Consider the following 25186-nt stretch of genomic DNA (forward strand, 5'->3'; position numbering starts at 1 on the left):
TATTTTAACTTACCTTATAAATGAAGAAATATAAACTATTATTTTACATTTTAATGTAAAAAAGTTTTAATAAATAACCAATTTCTCTCAAATGGGGAGAAATTGTCAATATATGACAATACAGGCCATAAGAAAACACCTTATTGTTGACATCTAGATCATAAACCTTCGTTGGAAGGGCTCATTTTGGGCACCCCATTATATTTAGGCTAATTTTTCATACTAAGTTATCAAACCTTATTTAGCTTATTTGAGCTATGGTTCACATTCATCATCTGTAAAGATCAGGTGATGCACATTTTTAAAGATTTACAAGTTAGAGTAGGTTAAGATAAGCCTGTTTTGTTAACTTATATCAAAATACCACCAAGAAAACATAAGAAAGGAATAAAACAAATGCATACAGTTGGGAAACATCCCATTACAAACTTGAAATGAAATTAATTGAAATAGACATTCTCCAATAGCATTGAATAACAGTGAGACATTTCCATCTGTGGAATGCTCATTGGAAATATTAATATGTATATATTAATATGTATATATATATACATAAATATATATATATATATATGTATATATATATAATATATACATATATACATATATATGTATATATACATATATATGTGTATATGTATATATACACATATATATGTATATATATACATATATATATATATGTATATATATACATATTAAAATATGTATATATATTAATATATATATATACATATATATGTATATATGTATATATACATATATATATATATACATATATACATATATATATATATATATATATATATATATATATATATATATATATATATATATATATATATACACATATTAATATATGTATATATATATTAATATGTATATATATTAATATTGATATTAATCATTCTAAATTCTTGGAATTGGTGAAATTCCCAAAAGATCAGCAGGTCTAGAAATATTTAAACTAGCCTTTCTGACACCAACAATCATGCCATACACAAAGGGGTAAAGGGTTGAGTAAACAGTATGTGAAAATGCTGCATTTCATTTATGCCACACACAAGTTTCTCAGTGTATAGGATGAATGATGAAGTAAAAGAAATATTCTAATGAATATTTTCAGATATGTAGTGTCTGCGTCCAGTGTGCACAATGTTGGTGATCCATCCAGTACTTTTGGGATGAGTTGGGGAGTTTGAAATGAGGTAGGGTGGTGTTCATCCATCATCCTAATTTTACTAGTGATCTTGTCTCTAAATGCAATCTAATGCAGGGCTACATAAGGACTGCAACAAAATCCACCTCCATTTTTAACTTTGGAGAGATGTATTTTCTTCATACAAACACACGATATCAAGGACATCAGGTTTGAATCATTGCTGTAATTGCATTGGATTCCATTCAGCAACAAAAACATTAGTGATGTCAGAATGTTGGATGATCACCACCCCACCTCATCCCCAACAGTGCAGGTAATCCCAAAAGTACTGAATGGAGCACTATTGTTCCAGAGAACACGGTTCTACTGCTCACAGCTCAATGCTGAAGGCTTTATACCCCTCTAGCTCATGTCTAACATTAGGCATGGTGCCAATAGAGCCCTATTCTACTGGTAATATATCTTTACTTGGACTAGAAACACAATAGTTGCAATGTGACATTGCTGAATGCATTAAAGGCATCAAGTGTATACATGCATTGATGTGCTACTGCAATATTTCTATTGTTCTTTGTGGCACAAAATGGTCTTACAATTACATTAATATTGTTTATTACAATTATTTCTGGTATATATATATATATATATATATATATATATATATATATATATATATATATATATATATATATATATATAACAGTATATTGTCCTAAACAATAGATTACAAACAATTGCTTACAACGGCCTTCAGCTCACTGCTAGAGCCCAGGTATCATGCATATGTGGGGCCTAAATGGGCAGCCCAACTGAAAATCAGATTTTCAGTTTTGATCACTGGTTTAATGTTGGGCCCTCATATGGATGTCAATGATGTGTACCCACAGGGACAGAGATGGATTCAGGAGAGGATCAATCTGCTTCCCATTTGAGCTGCATGCTGAACATGGAGCAGAGTAGAGATAGGGTTTATGTGTATGAAGTAAGATTACTGTCAAAAATACTTGTATGTGTTCACTCCAACTTCTTACTCTATAGATAGTATGTGAGATAAATAGATAAATATGGGCTATGATAATGATCATGCATATTTGGGGAGCCCAATCGGATCCCTGTAACAACACATGCAGACACTCACTCAGAGACCACCGCAACCTAAAACCCGTACATTGGCTGGAATATGAGCATTTAGTTGTGTTGTCATTTATCCATTATCAGTTTCACCCAATAATACACAGTGCATCACAAAAGTGAGTACACCCCAGTCTGTATAACAGGGTAAATTTGCAGTGCCCTCTAAATAACTTGTTGAGAAATCACTATATGCATGCACATGCAAAGCCATTTTTATCTTTTCAAGAACACCCAAACCTGAAATTGAAAAAAATATTATAATGTAATTTACTAAACAAATGAATAAACAATTAACAAAAAAGAACTGGAAAAAGTGGCATACATTAACTAATATTACTGTTACTGGAACTCACTCCTGTTACTCATTATGTTATCAGTAACATGACTAAAAGTAACAGGAATACGTTTTTAGCATAGAAGTAGCAAAAACATGTAAAATAGATAAATGGTTAAATGCACGTTCTAGTGACTTTCCCAAAATTTGTATTTTAAAATTAAACAAATAATATGTTAGAATTAGTTAAGGTAACAGGAGTGAGTGCTGAGATTGACCTCCTCAGACATGGTTACAATAAGGTCAAATATACAGAAAAACAAATGAGGGAACTTAATTTTGGTCTTCCCTGTTGTAGATGTGACTTAGAATGTTCCAGACATTTCAGACGGGGCAATGTTTTACTGTAACAGGACTAAGTGATAACCTAGGAAGGTTATAGAGAGTGGGGACTGGTTACAAATGCTATTTTTTCAGTGTTCTAAGTAATTTTTATTATTTTTTTTCTTTTGCTATTAGGTCAATGTACAACACACTATGCCTAATAACAGAGGTGGAAAAAGTACTGAAATTTTTTAATTAAGTAAATGTACCTTTACTTTGCTAAAATTCTACTCAAGTAAAAGTAAAAGTACTCATCTAAATATCTACTCGAGTAAAAGTAAAAAAGTACTCAATTTAAAATGTACTTTGAGTAAAAGTTACATAGTTACTTTTGTTTATTTGATGTAAAAAGTACCAATCATAAATTAAATATTTTGAATTAATTATTATTCCAAATGATAATTTGTATCTTGCAGGCAGTATTTGTTCAGACCACCCTATAAAACATTTTCAAGAACAACTGAGCGACCATGGAGAACAAAACTCAAGGCTATTATTTTATTACTTGGGACATTATAGACAGAAATTCTACTGGATGAAACTTACAGAGGTGTTGAACTTGAGTTAGATATAGCTGGTCTCTTCACTTGTGTTTTATTTGTGTTAAAACCTGTGGCTATGGCTAGTTAGCTAGTTTAGTTTAGTTTAGTTAGCTAGCGTAGTTAATAAATGCCTGTTTTTAAGCGTGGCGCGGTTTGTGTGTGGCTCGCTGAAGAAGAGTTTAGAAGAAGCGGGGAGGAGCGGTGGGGCGCCCCCTGTCCGTCGCTCGCCCTCCCGCTGCCTCATGACACACAGCGCGCAGGGAGGGGGAAAGGAAGAAGTGTAAAGCCCGGATCCATCTTCAAGAGAAAATAGGAAAGACAGCGCGTCCCACTCTCAGCTAGCTCGTTTTCAGCGGCACTTTTTCGTAAAACAGGAGTCCGGGAGCCCGAGGAGGGGGCTGTGTCACTGTCTGTAGGATGTCCCGACATGAAGGTAGGTGGGAGAAGGTGGGCTGGCTGCGTCGTTGGCTGAGAATTGTAGCAGCAGTGTGGCTAGTCTTCAGCCGCGGGCTGCCATGTTTTGTATTGAAATGCATTGGGAAAGGCTCATGATGGCCGCCGCCATGAATTTTGCAACCTTTTCTCAAACTCCTCGTTGTCGAGAAGTTGTTTTAGGGGAAGGTCTGCGGTCGGATCGGCTGATCGATCAGGGGGAGGCTTTTTCGCTGGCTGCTCGGTGTGCCGTGTTTTCGGCCCGCTGCTGATCCGTCAGCTTTAGCGTTAGCTAGGCAACAGCAGGCTAGCTAGCGTTAGCTTAGTAACGGCTAGCTAATTAAGCTAAGCTAAGCTAGCTATGTTAGCTTAGCTTAGCGCCCTAGCTTTGGCCTGGCGCAAAGGGCGAATGGAGAGCTGCCACGGCACAGGATTGAATTTTTAGCCAGCTATTCCGAGCTGTCCGGCACCTGGCCGCTGGAGAGGTGACTGCACTGTCATCAAGGTGGCCAATAATAGGTCAAGGCCTTGTGTGGGCCTACTTTTAGCTAGCTAAGCTAACTAACACTAGGTTAGGTTAGGTTAGTTAACAGCTAACGTTAGATGTTAGTGCAGTACTTCAAAAAGGCTTTAGCTAGCTAACTAACGTTAGTAGACTCAGCTATTAGAGTCAGCTAAACTACAAGAACAGAGACGATCAGAGCAGAGAAGTCATACAGCAAAGCTTTAGCTAGCTAGTTTGTCCTTAATAACCCAAGCAAATATAACTAACGTTAAGCTAGCTATCTTAATTTAGCCGAGAAGAGATAGTTAGGTTAGCTAGTTAGCTAACTAGTTAACTAGCTATGTAATCTAGTTAAGCTAAGCTAACCTATCCATATGTAGGTGGTCCGCGGTCAGACAGATCAAGCTGGCCCGGCCTTGATGGTCATGCCAACGGTTAGCTTTAGCTACAGCTACCCGTCTTGAGTCATGCTAAATGTGGAGCTCCTGGTGTAGGAGCTGTGGAAGCAACCAAAAGTAGTGAATGACTTGCACGTCTGGCTTTAGCATTGGGCTAATAAGACTTGAGGGTCAGCAAGATCCACAGACACGAGGATCTAGGTTAGCTAGCTAGCTATATTAGCTGTTTAACTACGTTTTATAATAAAAGCACATCAGCTGTTGTTCTTCAGTTCCTCAGAAGTAATTCACCTAGGCTAGCTAAGCAAGCTAACTAACTATATAACAGTGTGTTAGCTAGGTTAACTAGCTTAAAATGTCAGTGTCTGAGTTGATGAGTTTTAGCTTTGACTTGGTGGTTCAGGCAGCCTTATATTTTGTCTAAACATGGCCATATACAGGTAGAAATAAGCTACTCTGAGTGTTAAAGTTTGAAAAAGTATTGTCTTATGTAATGTCTTAACTGAACCTACCTTCAGTTCAGTTACCTACAGTTCAGTTTATCTTTTTCATATTCTTGAAGATCAACACATTTTTTAAAGATATTTAGCTTTTATAACAAAAGACATATGTAATTATTCAGAAATAATTATTTAATAGTGTTATTCAGAAGTAAATCACTGAGTTAAGCTAACTATATTACTATGTATTAGCTAGTTAACTGGTTTAATATGTCAGTGCCTGAGTTGATTAGTTTTAGCAGATTGGCTTGGTGGTTCAGACAGCCTTACACTTTGTCTAAATATGGTCATATACAGATTGAAATAAGCCACTCTTAAAGTTGGTCTGAAAGTTTGATCTATGTCATGTATTATCTTTTACCCTAAGTAATTTCTTCAGTAATGTCTTAAATGGACCTGCCTTGAAACAGTTCAGTTGATCCTTTTGTGTTCTTGAGGGTCAAGGAAACTTGGAGACACAAGGATCATCAGCAAGCTATTTGGCTTTAATAATAAAAGACTGATGTAATTATTGACAAGTAGTTCTTCAGCAGTAATTCACCAAGTTAAGCTAACTATATACATATGTTATCTAGGTGTTAACTAGCTTAAAATGTCAGTGTGTGTGTAGGTAATGAGTTTTAGCTAGCTACCACTCAGGCTAGCGATTGACTTGGAGGTTCAGACAGCCTTAGAGTTTGTCTAAATATAAGCATATACAGATAGAAATAAGCCATTCTCAAAGTTGGTCTGAAAGTTTGATCTATGTCATGTAGTTATCATGTATCAGCCTAAGTAATGTCTACAGTAATGTACCAATTAGGCCTGCCTTGAACAAGTTCAGTTGCTCTTTTTTGAATTATTGAGGGTCAAGAAAATTTTAGAAACATAAGGGTCATTTGTGAGATATTTAGCTTTTATAATAAAAGACAGATGTAATTATTTAGTAATTTGTCTTCTAGAGTAATTCACCAAGTTAAGCTAACTATATAACTATGTATTAGCCAGTTTATTGGCTTAATAGGTCTGTGTGTGTAGGTAATGTGTTTTAGCTAGCTACCACTCAGCCTAGCAGATTGACTTACACTTTGTCTGAATATGGCCATATACAGATAAAAATTAGCCACTGTTGAAGTCTGATTAATGTCATGTAATTATCATGTATCAGCCTAAGTAATGTCCCAGCTGGACCTGCCTTGAAAGTTAAGGCAAGACTTGAGGGTCAGCAAAATTTACAGACATTATAATTATTTACGCAAAACTTTACTAGGTTAGCTGTTTCCTTTTTCTAATAAAATGTCTTAAGTGGTGTTCAGATGCTATTCACTCAGCTATCTGTGTTCTTGAGATTTTATTGAATGGTAGTGTTCTCCTACCTAGCTAGCTAGCCTAATGTCAATGTCCCTGGTTAGTCTGCCATTTATTAATGAAGCTATAAGATGATGTGTTTTCATTTATGACTGGCCTAAATGAATTGACCATTTATAATAAAATGGCTCAAGTGTTGTTCAGATGTAAAACACTTCTCTGGATTGATTTTAAATTTTGGAACCGTTCAGTTGATCTTTTTTAGCATTCTTGAGGGCCAGCTAAATTTACAGACACGAGGGTCATTTATGAAACCTCACTAGGTTAGCTAACCTAGCTTAGGTGATTACCTTTTAGAATAAAACACCTTAAGTGTTGTTCCTGAGAAAAAAAACATCTAGGTTAGCTAAACTAGCTATATAACTTTGTGTTAACTAGCTTAATATGTCAATGTCAGTAGGTGGCCTGCCATAGATTGACTTTGTGGTTCAGGCTGCTTTAAATTTTGCGATATATTCCCCTTTTAGAAATAAATGCCTCAGGGGATTTTCATTTGTAATTTACATAGTTATTTTTGTAGTGAAGAGAGTTCATTAACGGGTGGCGTTTCCTTTACTAGCTAGCATAGATTTAAAATGTCCATGTTTCTGGTTAGACTGTTGTTCATTAATAAACCCAGAAGACTGACTTATATATGGAATATATTTTTTTGGTAATGCACAAATGCAAAACTTCAGCCTTTATACAGAAATAAATAAGCCTCCTCTTAGTCAGTCTTAAAGTTTGATCCATATCTATGTGTTTTTCTTTATTGATTCTCTTGTAGTAATATCCCCACTGGAACTACCTTAACAGTTCAGCTAATCATTTTAGCATTCTTGAGGACCAGCAAAATTTACAGACATGAGGATGATTTGTGAGAAACTTTAACTTGGCTATTCACCTTTTATAATAAAAGTAGTGAAGGGGTGTTGTTTAGAAGTAAGTCCCATAGTTAACAGTGTGTTTTAGAGAGTTCAATGACCTGCAGTGTTCACTTAACTTGCTATCTTAAATTGTCCACTTCTCTGGATAGCCTGCCGTTTATGAACACCGCAGATTAATTTGGTGGTTTAGGCAGCTTAAAGAGCTCAGAATGGAAAAATGGTGATGCGCAAATAGAGAACTAAAGCTTGTATACTGATTAACATTGCTTTCTTCTGTAAAAAAAAGTCCCTCTTCAATCAACACTTAAAGTTTGTTGTGTCAGTTACCTTTTAGAATGTTTTCTTTACTAGTTTTATTCAGATGTAATTCACCTTTCAGTGTGTTCTTGAAAGTTCAGTGACTGGTAGTGATCACTTAATCGGCTTAAAATATTCATGTCATTCATTTTATCATTCTGTACAGCATTTATTGATTTGTTGGAGATTGGACAGAAAAAATGTGATTTACAAAGACAGAACTAAAGCTCTTATATTAATAGAAATAACAGGCCATTTTTACTTATCTTTTACTTGACAACTGAACATATTCAGCATTCTAATTCATTCTAAAGTGTAAGATATGGTTTCCAATATAAATCAAATTAGTTTTTAGTCCTCAGTAATTGTGGAGTTTCAGAATGTCTCTCATTTTTGCTAAATTTGCTGAACATTCTCCACAGTTTTGCTTGGACCTTCATCCACATTTCTTGTGTTCTGCTAGGCATGACTTTATTTTTGTAGACTTTGAACTATGATGGGAATTGAAAGTCTGAAAGTGAAAGTCTGTGTTTGTGAGTGTGATCAGGGCTTACACTGGGGTGCACGGTATTGCGTGTGCTTGTCTGTGATTATGAGTTTTACCACTCAGCCCAGCAGATTGACTTGGTGGCACAGGCAGCATTTGAGCTTTGGCAGAGAAATGATGATGCACAAACAGAGAACTAGAGCTTGAATACTGAAACAAGTAGCAGGTCAATGGAATAGATTTCCTTAAATCTCTCAAAATTCTCCTTTTCTGGGTTGATCTTGTAGTTTTTTCTCCATGTCTGTGATTTTCCCATATAAGAACTAGCTTAAACATTATGTAATGTATACGAAATGTATTTGCATCGGAGTTAATTGCTGAAGTATTTATTGTTTGTTGCAAACGGACCAAGCAACACTGGCTGTGCGTTATAACAGTTGGTTGTCACTAGCTGCAATATTTTAAAGTTAATGGGTTTAAGCTTAATTTTATTTTTTATTATAAGTTTTAAAGTCCTAAACACACTCTGCTCATTAGACCTCCAATCACATTTCTTGTGTTCTGCTACACATGACTTAAGTTTAAGAGACTTTAACTGTGATGAGATTTCATGAAATTGAAAGGCTCTTTGTGAGAGTGTGAGTGAATTACTAGAGCATGTAATTTAACTGACCTGTCATCAACTGTCAGCAAGTAATCAAGCTCAGAGAACCACTGAGAAAGTGAAAGTCTCTTTGTGAGTGTGTGATCTGTTTTTAACTCCACTTGGTGTGACTGGAGATGAGTGTGTGAGCAAATTACTAGAGCATGTAGGAACTGAGGAAACTTGGCAGGTAATGAAATCTTGGGACACAAAGCCACACAAATTCTTGGTTTATCTGGCTAAATCAAACTGGCCGAGTCCAGGAGATCGCTGGTTCGAATCCTGTTCATGTAGCTTTCCATCAGCTACCGGACCCCTGAGAGAGAGCACAGTTGGCTTTGCTCTCTCTGGGTGGGTAGATTCACTTCTAAGGTGATGTCGATCAGCACAGGGCATCTGTTTTCGATGTATCGAAAACCAAGTCTCTGCGTTATCTTCCGAGTGCACTGTGATGCTACTCAGCAATGCTGCATCAGCAGCAGTTTGAAAAGAGGCGGTGGCTGACTTAACATATATCAGAGGAGGCATGTACTAGTCCTCACCCTCCTGGTGTTGGGGAGTCCTATTGAGTGGGTTGGGTAATTAGCCTTGTAAATTGCCAAGACAATGGGATAAAAATATATATATAAAAAATAAAAACTGGCCTAATCAAACAAAAGTTCAAATTTCAAAATAAGAGTCCTCAGGCTAGATGGTTTTATTTGACTATATTAATGAATAGAAATACATTTTTGATCAGAATATGGTCAAATATTTAAATTCTGTTAATTTTATGTTAAATCATATTGAGAGATATTTGAGTTGTCTATGATCTCCTAAAATAAAACATCTGGCTTGAGGTGACTCTAATATAAATTATTTCTAATGATTATGCATCAGACTATCAAAACACCCCCACAAAATTTGCCCAAAGTTCTGAAAGATAGAGATTTAATAAATGAAGAGTATATCCACTTTAGATAATGAGCATGTGGAAACAGTCCAGACCTCACAGTAATAATAAGTGTTTGTTCAAATCTAAGGAAATATAAAGTTAAGTTTCCCATTTAACTTTATGATTTGAATCTTTACATCCGTAAAAAGAACATGACCTTGTTTCTGAAAGCTAGTTATAGGGAACTTGGCTATTTTATGCATGTACTGGAATGTCTTTTTGGTTTTAGCTTGGCTTATGTCTTTGGTTACAAAGGTTAGGCTGTGTTATAGAATATAGTTGGTTTATCTGAAGCTAGACTAGATTTCTGAGCTTGTGTTTTTTTTTTTTGGTCTGTTGTCATAGTGAGTGTGAATATTACTGGGTATGCTGCTGAGGCCGGTCCACAGTGCAGTTGTGCCAGAAACTGAGTGAGCTTTGATTTGTGTAATGTCTGTGTCGGCAGCATGTGTTACGTACACAGGTTTTGCCTTGTATAAGGAGAAAGGGTGCAGCTGGAGGACACATGAGAGGCAGGTGTCTTCCAGTGTTTTTTTATTCCTGTATTACTTGTATCCACCCATCTCCTTTTTCTCTACTCCAGCTCTCTTTTTTTTTGGTGTTCTCATCAGTTTTCATTCACATTTGGAAGTGTCGTGACATGTTATCACTGTTAAGCATTTTAAAACTGAATGACTGTCAAACAGTTTATTTGATGATATACTGTCCCAGAAATAATTGCAATAAACAATGATTGTCATTTTAATATTCTTTTTTGATACTGATATCATAAAAGTATAGTAGCATAATAGTTCAAGATAATAGATAATAGCATAATAGATTTTTGAATTGAAAAAAATGTTTAAATAAACTAAATAAATAAAACATAAACAAGAATTAAACCACTGTTTTTTAACGAAGTCAACATACTGTCTTTTTCACAGTAATGTTCTCTTTATGATAAGTAAACACAATGGGCAATATCGAGATTAGCAAAAATAATTGATTAAGGTAATGTACGTATATTATTTGGGCTGTGTATTACAGTCTGATGATACTCACCTCTGAAGGGCAAAAGAGTGTGGTTAGTGGCTCCAGCAATGCTAGCCGGGGTTAGCAGCAGGCTACAGTCCTATAACACTCACCTGTGAACGGCGAAAGAGCTTGCGCTTAGCGTGTTAGCAGCTAATGCTAATATTGCTCTTGGTGCTGGAGAAACTGAAACTCCTACTTATCAGTCATTTATTTCTGGGGAAATCTGGTGAAAGTTTTTGTAGTTTTTAATATTGCAACATCTAAATATTGCAATATCATTTTCCCCCCAATACTGTTGTGTGTGTGTTTATATATGTTTATATTGGCATGGGAATATATACAGGGGTTGGACAATGAAATAGAAACATTTTAGTGTCATTTTAGTGTGGGAGGTTTCATGGCTAAATTGGAGCAGCATGGTGGCCAATCTTCATTAATTGCACATTGCAGCAGTAAGAGCAGAGTGTGAAGGTTCAATTAGCAGGGTAAGAGCACAGTTTGCTCCAAATATTGCAATGCACACATTATGGGTGACATACCAGAGTTCAAATTGTTGGTGCACGTATTGCTGGCGCATCTGTGACCAAGACAGCAAGTCTTTGTGATGTATCAAGAGCCACGGTATCCAGGGTAATGTCAGCATACCACCAAGAAAGAGGAACCACATCCAACAGGATTAACTGTGGATGCAAGAAGAAGCTGTCTGAAAGGGATGTTTTGGGTGCTAAACTGGATTGTATCAAAAAACATAAAACCACGTCCATTGTCCAACCCCTGTATATACGTGTAATAACGGGTATCGGCATTAGCCGAACATTTCCACTTAATTCCTTAAAATTTAAACCTATAAACTGAATTTACAGATATTTCCTGCATTACTGGTGCTGTGTACCTAAGATACCACCCTGAGTAGTCTGTAAAAACAGTGTACAACCTTTAGAGTAGCATGTTAAAAAAAATAAGTAAAAAAAATGTGAGACTGATGCTTCAAACAGTCCTTTAGCTCCAGTGTCTGATTATAACTCTGCTCTGCTGCTGCTTAGCTGTACAAAAAAAAAAAAAAAAAAAAGGATTCCAAACGAAGGTGCTACCTCTGACTCCTGACTGTGAATGTGAGCAGGTAAAACTTTCCACTGCCTTAAACTCCACAAGCCATCTGTCCAATCATGTAACCATGTTAATCTGAAACAGAAGAAGAGCTTCGACCTCATTCATACAGATATGCTCTGCAATATGCAATATTTTGTTATAGGTTTTTAGATAGATCCATGATCACCTGTACCGTTTTAATATGCCTGCTTCCAGCTTAATGATGTATTCTACTCTTGTTGTATTTAATTTAATTTAATTTAATTTTTTATATAATATATGTTCTTAAGATAAGTCAAATATAAATAATAGTAGGACACATTTACTACAGAACAAGTATGGTAATAAACTAAAAAAAAAGCTTTAAAATAAAAGGATTAAAAACAAGGGATAAAAAAGGATTTCTAACATCTGTTGCAAATTGTATAAATTGTGTATACAGTTTATCTGTATAAATACCTTGTGTATGAGGGTATTGTTCACGCTAATTTCACAGTGTTTTCAAGGTTACTATAAATCTTTCCTTAAGGATAAATAAAAAAGTAATGAACACTTGATGCTGATCTGTTTTCTGCACAATGCATCCAAGTGGATCTCAATGAAAATAAAAAAAATATATATTATATTGGGTAGTCTGAGACCACTTCAGTTTCTAAATTTTGCAATTTATAGGTATATGTTTGAGTAAAATGAACATTGTTGTTTTATTTTACAGACTACATTTCTGATGTAGAGCTTTCAGACCTCAAATAATGCAAATAAAACAAGATCATATTCATAAAGTTTTAAGAGTTCAGAAATCAATATTTGGTGAATAACCCTGTTTTTAATTAACTGTTTTCATGCATCTTGACATGTTCTCCTTCACCAGTCTTACACACTGCTCAGAAAATTTAGATAATTTTTTGCCACTCCTGGTGCAATAATTCAAACAGTTCAGTTCGGTTTGATGGCTTGTGATCATCCATCTTACTCTTAATTATATTCTAGAGGTTTTAAATTTGGTAAAATCAAAGAACCTTCTCTTATTTTTTTCCAGATTTCCAGTGCTCTATCGGAGTGCATATAATGTGTATTAGGGGTGGGTCCAAATATCTTTATTTTGATATCTCGTATTGTTTTTGTTAGCGATACATTATCATTATGCGGCGTCAATTATCAATAATTTTATTGGAACATAGACGCTCAAACTCCTTAAGACTCTACTGTGTATCCCTAACAAGAAAAGTGAACATGAATATACTGTCATAAAGACCTATTTTTACCAATATCCGTAATTGTATTAATACGCAGTGTTTGTGACAAACATTTTATTAAACATTTTTTTGCAAATGTCCAGTGTCCAAGTTCTCACAAAAAAATGCTAGTGACTCAAGCCAGTCACCCTGAGGGAGACTTTCCTGCCTGCAGCCTGAATTAGTAATAAGATGGTGTTGACAGGTCATTTTCTTGTGGTATGAAAGCCACATCATATGGAGATGGAGTCAAAAACACAGCCTTTAGTGGCAGAGATGCTGGAAAGGATTTTTTTTTCTTATTGATCTGTCTTTAATTTTTTGCAGTAAACACAAAGCACACATCTAAAATCTGTTTTTCAGAGAGCTTTTGTCAAATTGTAATCCCCACACTTTACAAGAGTGTTTTGGTCAGTCACTGTCTGTGTTGCATTTGTGTTTCTCATTGTGATTAGTCATGTTGGTCATACTGGACGTTCTGTTTGGTTAACTTGGTAAGGTTGATCATGTTTGTAGAACAGCAAAACCATCAACCTATATTCTGATCAAGTTTTAAGATGGTCAACCAGCTTAACCAGCTTAACCGTGCTCTTTTTTCAGAAGGGTAGTATAAATGCAGAAAAAGAGCCAGGGCTTTGTTCAAACTGTTTTTCTCAGGGAATTAATAAACATGTGCTGATGCCATTGCTAACCAAATTAGTATTTTATGCTGCATTATATGTTTCTCGGTTTTGAATTAACAAGAAAACGCAGAGACAATCAACTAATGCTTCTTCATTCCAAGCAGCAATGGGGGCAAACCCAGGTCTACTGGCTGTGCAGCTAAATCTCATTAGCAGACTAGAGTAAATGGCAGTTAATACAGCACATCAGCTGTGGTCCTACTGGTCATTACATCACTGCAGTCTGTCCAGTTAGATACACTGAATATCTGTATTTTTCCCTCATCAATTAAATGTGATGCACAAATGTCATCAGTGTTTTACAGTTCCTTGACTTTTTGACACCTAAAAAAGCTCCATCAGTGGTGTTGAATAAAACAAATCTGCTTCCCAAAGTTTTAAGTACAGTAATTTACTGTATTTTTTGCTCTATAAGGCGCTTCAGATTATAAGGCGCATTTTATAAGGCGCACTATCAGTGAACGCCTGTTTTTTGGTCTATTTTCATACATAAGGCGCTCCGGATTATAAGATGCATTATGCAACACTAGTAAACAAAACTGAGCTTCTTAAAGAAAAAAGACTTTCTTTTAAAGTCAAACAAGGGCTGGATGGTAGCCACAGGCTACATGCCGATAATACGCACCTCTCAACGACGAAAGAGCTAGTGCTTAGCATGGTTAGCGGTTAATTCTAATACTGCTGGAGATCTAAACTGAAACTCCTGTATAACTCTGTGCTTCAGCAGAGTGGCTTTACTGCTCCTTACAACCTAACTGATAGAACCTATACACAAGTCGCATGGATTAAAAGGTGCACTGATAATTTTGGAAATAAAAAAAAATTGAATGCTGCACTATATTCAGATAAGTAGGAATGTGTTTGCTACTTGTAATGAAACCTGCAGTAATGACAATATCTGTAAATATGAAAGTTAGACATATTATAATTGTTTATTGTATTCCCCACCTCCAGTCAACCCAACAAAAATAATGTAATAATAACAATGTTATTGAATTGTATTTACTGTGTCACTGTTTACTTTTAATTGTTTGATTACAGTTTACATGCATGCACTAAATATGCTACACTTTTTGTGTGTATTCTACACTTTAGTTATATGGTAGATTTTAGTTACATTAATTTTATTTTTAATTTTGTTACATTAGAAACTATTAGTTATTGTGCTATTACTAAATTTCTACTGAATGCATGATATTTACTTTTTTGCAGTAGTATACTGGCTATCACTGACCTTATAGTTGCACATTGAACTCTGGCTACTCAGGATGAACTGTTGTTGCCCTGAGTTCAGGGTTTGTAGACCAGTAATTCTATGTTTATAATGTGTGTTAGTAATGCTTTGTGTTGGCTGTTAACAGACTTCTGTGGCCAAGCTTTCACAATGTAATTCCATATCATATATCTTTGTGTATTACAAGCGATTCTCAAAGCACTGTGGTTTGTATGATTAAACCTAGCAAGGTTAGAATGCTTTTTATTTTTGTATTATTATTATTTTTTTAAGTGTTGTTTTTTTTTTGGCTACTTAATTTTTCTGTATGTCCTTTCACAACCTACTGAAATTAATGTTAAATCTCATTTAAGTATTAAATTAAGAAAATATTTGATCTTAATCTCTACATATTTATTATTCATTTTTTTTCTTTCTTTCTTTCTTTCTTAAACATACTACTGAATGGGGCTAATTTACTTCTTTTATTATTATTGGTGCATTCAATTGAGAGTTTGAATTTAAACCTGTGGAAAAAAAATGTTTTTTATGTGTTTGTTTAAAGAAACCTGCTGGACTAAAACATTCTAAGTGTATCCAATATGGTCAGACTTTAATAGGTTAATTAAGTGAAGAACTGAATTAAATTGTTTTAGATCTCTGGATTAAAGATGCTCTGTTTGTGCTGCTGTTCTGTGCAGGTGTGAGCTGTGACGCGTGTTTAAAAGGAAATTTCAGAGGGCGCAGATACAAGTGTTTAATTTGCTACGACTACGACCTGTGTGCGTCCTGCTACGAAAGTGGAGCCACCACAACTAGACACACCACGGAGCACCCCATGCAGTGCATACTAACCAGGGTAGACTTTGGTAAGTGTCCTCAGGCCAGGAAGGGTTTTAAATACACAGCTCTGAAAAAAAATAAGAGACCACTTCAGTTTCTGAATGAGTTTCTCTGATTTTGCTGTTTATAGGTATATGTTTGAGTAAAATGAACATTGTTGTTCTATAAACTACAGACAGCATTTCTCCCAAATTCTAAATAAAAATGTTAGCATTTAGAGCATTTATTTGCAGAAAATTAGAAATGACTGAAATAACAAAAAAGATGCAGAGCTTTCAGACCTCAAATAATGCAAAGAAAACAATTTCATATTCAAAAAGTTTAAAGATTTCAGAAATCAATATTTGGTGGAATAACCCTGGTTTTTAATCACAGTTTTCATGCATCTTGGCATGTTCTCCTCCACCAGTCTTGTACACTGCTTTTGGATAACTTTATGCCTCTACTCCTGGTGCAAAAATTCAAGCAGTTCAGTTTGGTTTGATGGCTTGTGATCTTCCATCTTCCTCTTGATTATATTCCAGAGGTTTTCAATTTGGTAAAATCAAAGAAATTCATTATTTTTAGTTGGTCTCTTATTTTTTGTATGTATGTGCTGAGGTCCTGTATGAGAAATAAATTGATTATTTATGATATCTTTGTTTCTACAGATCTGTATTATGGCGGAGAGGCATTTTCAGTAGAGCAGCCCCAGTCGTTTACCTGTCCCTATTGTGGCAAAATGGGTTATACAGAAACGTCTCTACAGGAGCATGTCACCTCGGAGCATGCAGAGACTTCCACAGAGGTGGTGAGTGCACTAGTTTTTCTCTTCTTAGAAGTTTTTTTTCAGTTTGTACTGATAGCAGAGCACAGTACTATACGTTTAGTGGTTTGTAAGTACCTTTTTATTCAATGTGTATTCTTACAAAATCAAGAATATTAAAGAGATTCAGGAATGGAAATGAAGAAAACGTATTTTGGCGTTTAGTACAGGGAAGTGACATACTACCAACCAAACCAGATCTAGAAAACTGGACAATTCCAGAACCCCAGAACTCTTACGGAAGCCAGGGCGATATTAGCTAGTGGTTTGTCGCACATAGCTTGTTTTAACACAGTTAGCACACTGGCTCCAGCGGTGCTAGCCGGGGTTAGTAGCAGGCTACAGGACAAACAATACTCACCTCCGAATGGCAAAAGAGATAGCGCTTAGCGTGGTTAGCGGCTAATGCTAATACTGCTCCAGTCTCAGTTCTGGTGAACTAAACTAAAACTCCTGTATAATGCTGTATTTCAGCGGAGTGACTTAACTGCTGCTAAGATCCTGACTGGTAGAATTCATACATAAGATTCACTGGATTATAAGGTGCACTGATGATTTTGGGGAAAATTAAAGGATTTTAAATGTGCCTTATAATTTTCCCTCAGTATTTCCCTTCAGTTCACTATTATTTTAATTATAATGGGTGTGATGGAACAGAACATTAAAATACTGCAAGACATGATGAAGCACACAAGCCTATACCAATTAGAGTCTTTGGGCAAGCCTTTTAAACCCTGCTCTCGCTTACCTCTGAAACATGATTCAAGTGTACGTTCCTCTGGATAAGAGCTACTGCTAAATGGAATAAAATTGCATGTAAATTGCATCCAGCCGCAAAAGCATTAGTGAAGTCAGGTACTGATGTTGTCTGACTAGTTCAAAAGCACATGCCAACAATTTTGAAGGTGCTCCAGAGCTCGTAATTCCATTGCTCTGCTGCCTGGTGCTGGGGAACTCTATCTGCAGAGCTGGTCATTGTGACCTTAGGCTCATGTGCAGAGCTTCTCTTTCCATTTACAGCCCTTTTTTTGTGAGGAGATACTGTAAGTTGTATATGTGTAATTGTATATCTGTGTCAGGAAGGTGAAACTGAATGAATGTATTCAGTATTTAAAGTTATAAGGTTTGGTTACAAATGCTACGAAGATTTACAATTTGCCTCAGAAAAACAAGCCAGACTTGTTTTACTTGGAGCTTATGAAAAAAAAAGAAGCTGATTTTTACTGCCTGGTGTAAATCACCAGAGCAGCTCACAAGAACCATGTAGCATAGCATGGGGTAGCATGCCAAAGCATAGTATAACAACCTGGATAATGTTGCTGTCCACCCAGTGTCCACTCAGCACAGTGTGCAGCTAGTTAGCATTCAACCTAACTAGCACAGATACCTGATCGCCACCTGCTTTTTGAATTTCCCTTTTGAGGTTTTGAAAGCTTTAGTCAGAGGAACTCTAGTTTATTTGCGATGTAGCAAATGTTATTAAAAAAAGATACTAAAATGTGCCCAAATGCAGTTAGCTTTTAGCCAAGTAGGGATACCAGCTTCCTGAGTTTGGTGCATTCACATTACCAGGCAGAATTGACTTCAATCCAAATTATTTTTTGATTTGTTACAAGAGAGAACAGCACAAGAAAAGCTACATTTACAAGATTTGGTTCACACGGTTTCCCTATCAGAAAGCTAGTGAGGCTAGTGGTGATCTGCTCTCCATTATTGTTTTTCTGAAACTGTTCTGGCCTTTTTATACAAGCTTTGATCATGGTGGTAATGAGAATACGAATGTTTGTGAGGTTCACGCTTTGACACTTCCATGTACTGAACATTTTCCTTCCCTTGGCACTTCTGTTCATTATTTATACACTACCAGTCAAAAGTTTTCATTAAAAAAAAAAAAAAATCCTGCATTGTAAATGAACACTGAAGTCCTCCAGATTATGAAGGAACACATAAGAAATCATGTAGTAACTTAGTGTTTAATAAACCAAACAAATACAATTCTAAATTCTAAATTTTTTTTAATAGTTTGAATGACTTTAGTATTAATCTATGCAAAAAAATATATATATATATCATTCTAAATGTACTCTCTTCTTGTCTTCCAGATCTGCCCAATATGTGCAGCGCTGCCTGGAGGCGACCCCAATCATGTGACAGACGACTTTGCTGCTCATCTCACACTTGAACACAGAGCACCTAGAGATTTAATATCCTTTGCGTTGTGTGTTTAATGATTTGTGCGTTTCTCTGTGTGTGTGTGTGTGTGTGTGTGTGTGTGTGTGTGTGTGTGTGTGTGTGTGTGTGTGTGTGTGTGTGTGTGTGTGTGTGTGTGTGTGTGTGTGTGTGTGTGTAGGGCTGCATGATTTAATTCCATGTTTATCGTCGTACAGTATGAGTTTCAGTAAAGATCACATTGCAGAGCACTGTGACGGTTCAGATCAAATTAAACTGCTGCACAGAGACAGAGTGGCATAATTAGATTAGAGGGAATGTAGCATTAGGAGTTTTGAAGAGGCCGGGACAGCTGAACAACTGCGCTATTGATACCTGCTGGCCTGAAGAATCACTTTTAAACTGGATGATCATGCCCCATAGAGGCTGCTGTCACAGGCAACAAAACAAATCTCTATTACTGTAGAGATTTTTTACATTTCCAGGAAACTATTTGGAAATTTTACCTTAAACCTTTTATTGTATTAGATTTGCTTGCTGTTGTGTTTGTTGCATTGTTCCATTTACGATTTGGTTTGATTTTGTAGAAATGCATAATTTTTTTTGTTGTTTAGTTAAATAATCTAACGGCTGATATGTTCTTTAATATTTCAGTAATTTCTTTAAAGCTCCACTAGGTAGAATTTGAGATTTAAAAGGTCAAAAATCAAGGAAATCCTACCTAGTGCTGCTTTAATCATGTTTTTAAAAAACATATAGTATGAACTTCAGGGCATTAATCTGGACTAGAATACCCCAAAGTTACAAATCTTATACTCCTTTTCAGGCAAAAAATGTTTCACTTTAAATGGATTTAATCCCTGGGATAATGTGTAGTTGAATTAATCACAGGTAAATTTATTTATTTAATGCAGTAAAAATATTAAACAATTTCTCCCAAATTCCAAATACAAATGTTTTCATTTAGAATATTTATTTGCAGAAAATGAGTAATTGCCGAAATAACAAAAAAGATGCAGACCTTTCAGACCTTAAATAACGCAAAGAGAACAAGTTCATATTCATAAAGTTTTAAGAGTTCAGAAATCAATATTTGGTGAAATAACCCTCGTTTTTAATCAGTTTTCATGCAGTTTGGCATGTTCTCCTCCACCAGTCTTACACACTGCTTTAGGATAACTTTATGCCACTCCTTGTTTAAAAAAAAACAAGCAGTTCAGTTTGGTTTGATGGCTTGTGATCATCCATCTTCCTCTTGATTATATTCCAGAGGTTTTCAATTTGGTAAAATCAAAGAAACTCGTCATTTTTAAGTGTTCTCTTATTTTTTCCAGAGCTGTATATGTCATGTGCTGGTGTGTAGCAGTTGGCTGTGTCCCAAACCACACATACTGCTATACTTTACTTACTGCTAACGCACTTCTAATGGCAGTGCCCTATTTGTAATGCACTGTAAAGTTTAGGGGACACCCATTTTCCTTGGCCGCAGCCTTCCTTTAGACTCACAAAATCATTTTTTTTGACAAATAATCAAAGAGTCCTAGACTGTTACTTAGTTTTTCAGTTCTTTCTATTAAACAGAAAAGGAAAAATGCATTTATACATACACATTTTGAATATTGTTCTGTTATAGTCCAGATTAATACAACATTAAAAAAATCTAGAATGTTTCATTGTATTTGACAACTGCGCATCTACATATACAAAGAGGTAGAACATAATATACTGATTAAAATTGGGAATGGACTTAATAAAAGGAACAGAATAGACATTTTTATGATATATTGTCTCAAAAAGAATATATAAAACCAAAAATCAAGTATTTCATATACAAACAAAACTAATATAAAATATTTGATTCTTAATATTTTATATATACCAACAAAACAGAGTGAACATACTAACATTCACATGAATTCCTGCTATAAAAAATTATAATGGATAATATTAAGGTCAGCAAAAATGTATTGAGATCATGCCCATATGAGGTACAGTAAGTTGATTATGTGATTATATAACAGAATATACATGTTTAAATTGTAGATAAATTAAACCAATTAGATTGTAGATTAAATTGTAGTTGGAGTGTGCAGGTGTAATGTGTGGGTGTGTGTGTATGGGTACATATCTTTTACTGATCTCTGTTCAAACGTAATCGTATATTCTTCTGCAATGAAGCCGCATGAGATGACCTCTGCACTGGGTGTGTGTGTGTATAGGTATGCACATGAGAATGTGTATGTGTGCGAGTGTGTATGTGTGTGTTTATATATCTCTGTTGGTCCTTAACTGTTCTGGGTGCACGATGAGACGAGTGGAGTGCGGCATGTGCGCCGGATGTTTCACCCCGGCCGCGGGCTGGGTGGTCCACGAGCACGCAGGACTAACATGCACTTTACTAGCAGCTCCACCGGGGGGCTCTCCTCTTCACAAAGCTCATCCTACTCTCCAAGCAATAGGGAAGCCATGGACCCCATAGCAGGTGTGTAAAACGATATACGCTGATAGACGTTTTGCTCTGTGTATCTACACTTAACAACTGCATCTTAAAACACATATAGCAAAATTTGGGTAATGAAGACAAAATCATCAATATCATGAATAGTGTCAGTTCTCTGAGCTCTGAGCCACTGCTGTCTCACAACTGTTCACTACAGGGCTGTGATTTCTAAGCTTATTACCTTTTTTCATTAGCTGTCATGTTTTGTATTCATTCCAGTTTAGTTGCTGTATTTTGTAATTTGTTTGTACTTTCAAACTGGATTGAATACTCATTGCAGCCCATTGTAACGTTTCTTTGCATCCGCTCTCTCTCTTTTTCAGAGCTGCTGTCGCAGCTGTCAGGCGTGCGGCGCTCAGCAGGTGGCCAGCTGAACTCCTCTGGCCCGTCGGCTTCGCAGCTGCAGCAGTTGCAGATGCAGCTGCAACTGGAGCGGCAGCAGGCACAGGCGGCCCGCCAGCAGTTGGAGACCGCACGCAACGCCACGCGCCAGCGCAGCAACCCTAGTAACATCAACGCCAGCATCCCACCGCCCAGCACCGCCACAAACACAGCCATGACTGAGAGCAACCCACTGGCTTCACACAGCTCCCAGTTCCTCCTTACACGGTACGAGCAATCTAATATAAATATCATATCAAATATTACTGCACAAAGCGTATTAGAAAGAGAGGTGTGCAGTGTTATCTAGGAGGATCCATAACCAGATCTTCCGTTTGGTACCGTATTTTTCACACTATAAGGCACACCTAAAATTCTTTACTTTTCCCAAAAATCATCAGTACACCATTATGTATGAATTTTACCAGTCAGGTTGTAAAGAGCAGTAAAGCCACTCCACTGAATACAGAGTTATACAGGAGTTTTAGTTTAGTTCTTCAGCAGAATTAGCATTAGCAGCTAACCGTGCTAAGCGCCAACTTTTTGGCTGTCCAGAGATGAATATCATCAGCCTGTACCCTGCTACTAACCCCAGATAGCACTGCTGGAGCAGCATTAGCATTACCCACTAACCACAGTGCTAGCTTTTTTGTTGTTCAGAGAGAAGCCTACGTGTTTACCGTGTTTAAACAAGCTATGTGGGACGAACAGCTAGCTGATATCACCCTGGTGTACCCAAACACTCAGGGTTCCTCAGTGTAGTGCTGTCAGAAATCTGTAAATCAAAGCTTACTGTAAATAAACAGAAGTGCCCAACAGTTTTCAGGAGAGAATTCTGTGTAGACTAACATCCAGCACTCGTTTGACTTGTCTGACTCATCTGAGAGTTACAGTTTTGTTTACTTAGCTCAGCTTTACAGGTGCAGGTTACAGTTGCATAAACTGCGCCTTATAATCCGGTGCTAATATGAAGGGTGGCTAAAAAAACTTGAGTGTTTTGCATTATGGCCTAACCGATATGACAATCCCCTTAGAGCCACTAGCGATGTTAAGTAGAGATAGTTCATGTAAAAATGGAACGACAAGTTAAAGGTTAAAGTATTTACTGCATGTACAGAGGATGTGGAATGTGTACTATAAGCATATCATTAGCAACAGCTGTACATTTACTTGTTCAAGAAATGATCTACAATCAGTCAGATATTGTCCAGGAACTTCACATTTTCACTTTAACCAGAAGAAGACCACGTTGGGTCCCATTTTCTGTCAGTCAAGAACATAAAGCTGAAGGACAATTGAAGACTAGTAAAACATAGCCTAATCTAAAGAATCTCAATTTCTGCTACGGAACACTTGTGGTAGAATCAGAATTTAGCATTGACAGATTGAATCTATGGACCCAATCTGCCTTGTATGATCAGTATTTTTTGCAGTATCTTTGCAAAATTAAAATAAAAAAAATTCCCAAAAGTGCCTTATTATCTGGTGCACCTTACGAATGACTGACTTCTACCAGTCAGGTTGTAAGGAGCAGTAAAGCCACTCCGCTAAAGTACAGCTTTTGATTTCAGTTTAGTTCTCCAGCACCGAGGCTGGAGCAGTATTAGCATTAGCTGCTAATCGCAGCGCTAAGCGCTAGCTCTTTCGCCATACATAGGTAAGTATTATCAGTCTGTAGCCTTCTGCTAAGGAAAACATGGCGACAGCCTGATCCCTATATCAAATAGTGCGCCCTTATAATCCAGTGCACCTTATAGTGCGAAAAATACAGAAAGTAAAAAAATCCTTCAATGGTCTTTCTGACCTCCTCTTCCTTGTGTTTTTCTTCCTCCTGGCAGGTTGAACGAGCCGAAGATGACCGAGATGGAGCGGCAGGCTTTGGAGAGCGAGCGTGCCGACCGCAGCCTGTTCGTCCAGGAGCTGCTGCTTTCCACGCTGATGCGTGAGGAGAGTTCTTCCTCAGACGAGGACGAGCGGCGAGACTTCGCCGACTTCGGAGCCATGGGCTGTGTGGACATCATGCCTTTGGACGTGGCGTTGGAGAGCCTGAACCTGAAAGAGAGCTCTGCTGGCAAAGAGCCTCCACCTCCTCCTCTTTGATGATATCCCACCACGCAGACAATGTCCTCTGTGCTGTAACTGCCAATGACGGTGGGCAAACACACAGCTCTCATTTTTTCCCCTGGGGTTTGTTTTTGTTTTGTTTTTTTTTTTGTTTTTTTTGGTGATTGTAATTTCAGGTCTGTCACCTTTTGTTACATTGTAAAAATCCATAAAAGGAGAGCGAAAATGAGAGGAAAAAATAATCCAACAAGTGAGAACAAGTGTGTGAGAGAATGAGAACGAGAGCGAGAGCGAGCGAGAGAGACAGTGAAAGAGAAAAAATATAAAATATTTATATATATATATATATAAATATATATAAATAAGTTGATAATCAATTCCACATAACTAATTTTTTTCCTTTAGCAGGTAAGCGTAGGTAGCTGTGGCAGACCTCTGCTTCCTGTGTCTAACAAAAAGGCTCTCCTTATAAATACTCCACATTCAGAAACTGAAGAGGAAACTGAGTCCTTCTCTAATGAAGCTGCTGTGTGTATTTATGAATATTAATGAATAAAAAGTGCTTGGATGGTTTACCATAACTACTGCATGAGGTTATTTGCAGCGTGCATGATTTTTAATGACCATGTCATTAAAATGGCAAAAAAATCCCAAAGCTTTCTTTAATTTTTTTAAGGGGGTTACTTGAACTGAACAGCGCTCTGTGAGAGAATCTCATGGAATCAAAAATTCAATTTTTTTTCTTTTAATTATTTTTTTTATTTACTGTTTTATACAAGGACAACTTGGAAAAAAATGGAAAATTGGAATCTGCAGTAGCTTCATAAGAAAAACAATGCAAAAATGCTTCCCTTTTTAAAATTAATTAAATTTTTATTGAACTTTTATTTTTTAATCTCGAGCTGACCAGCGAATTGCTCGGAAAACTCAATGTAACCAGTGCTGCAAAAAACAACAGCAAAACTCAAGCAAATTTACCAGGCTAATATGGTAGAGGCTGTCTTTCTTTTTTTTTTTTGCTAAAAATGAATAATAATAAAAAGAGATGCGTACAGGCATAAAGACAACTTGCCTCTTAACTTTTTTTTTTTCCTTAGACGTTGATGTTTTAGTGACAACTGTGTAATCACAATGTACTTTCTAAGTTTTGCACCTGTACAGAAATTAGCCTCTCCATGCCCATCGCGCTCTGCTTCTCACCTTTGCTTCCAGTAGGTGACGGCTGCTAATCTTGACTCATCTCGGAGCACAGGCTGCTGATCTAGGATCAGTTTTTTGTAAACAG

At 36.5% G+C, this 25186-nt stretch overlaps 1 protein-coding gene across 1 annotated transcript; it reads left to right on the forward strand.

The window, feature by feature from the left end:
* Positions 1–3679: 3679 nt before the first annotated feature.
* Positions 3680–24927, forward strand: kcmf1 (potassium channel modulatory factor 1). Its single transcript, XM_007231392.4, has 7 exons — positions 3680–3929; positions 15841–16008; positions 16633–16772; positions 18890–18991; positions 21261–21438; positions 21780–22065; positions 23676–24927. Exons 1-7 carry the CDS (start codon positions 3914–3916, stop codon positions 23935–23937), a joined length of 1152 nt encoding a protein of 383 aa, XP_007231454.1. The 5' UTR covers positions 3680–3913; the 3' UTR covers positions 23938–24927.
* Positions 24928–25186: the final 259 nt, after the last annotated feature.

Source organism: Astyanax mexicanus, chromosome 1 (genome assembly GCF_023375975.1).
Source record: "Astyanax mexicanus isolate ESR-SI-001 chromosome 1, AstMex3_surface, whole genome shotgun sequence".
Taxonomy (NCBI): Eukaryota; Metazoa; Chordata; class Actinopteri; order Characiformes; family Acestrorhamphidae; genus Astyanax; species Astyanax mexicanus.

What these genes read in the sequence shown, in the direction of transcription:
- kcmf1 (XM_007231392.4), top strand. An exon ending in ACTAACCAGGGTAGACTTTG is followed by an intron (nt 16,009 to 16,632) that starts GTAAGTGTCCTC and finishes TTGTTTCTACAG; the next exon opens with ATCTGTATTATGGCGGAGAG. An exon ending in TCCCAGTTCCTCCTTACACG is followed by an intron (nt 22,066 to 23,675) that starts GTACGAGCAATC and finishes TCCTCCTGGCAG; the next exon opens with GTTGAACGAGCCGAAGATGA.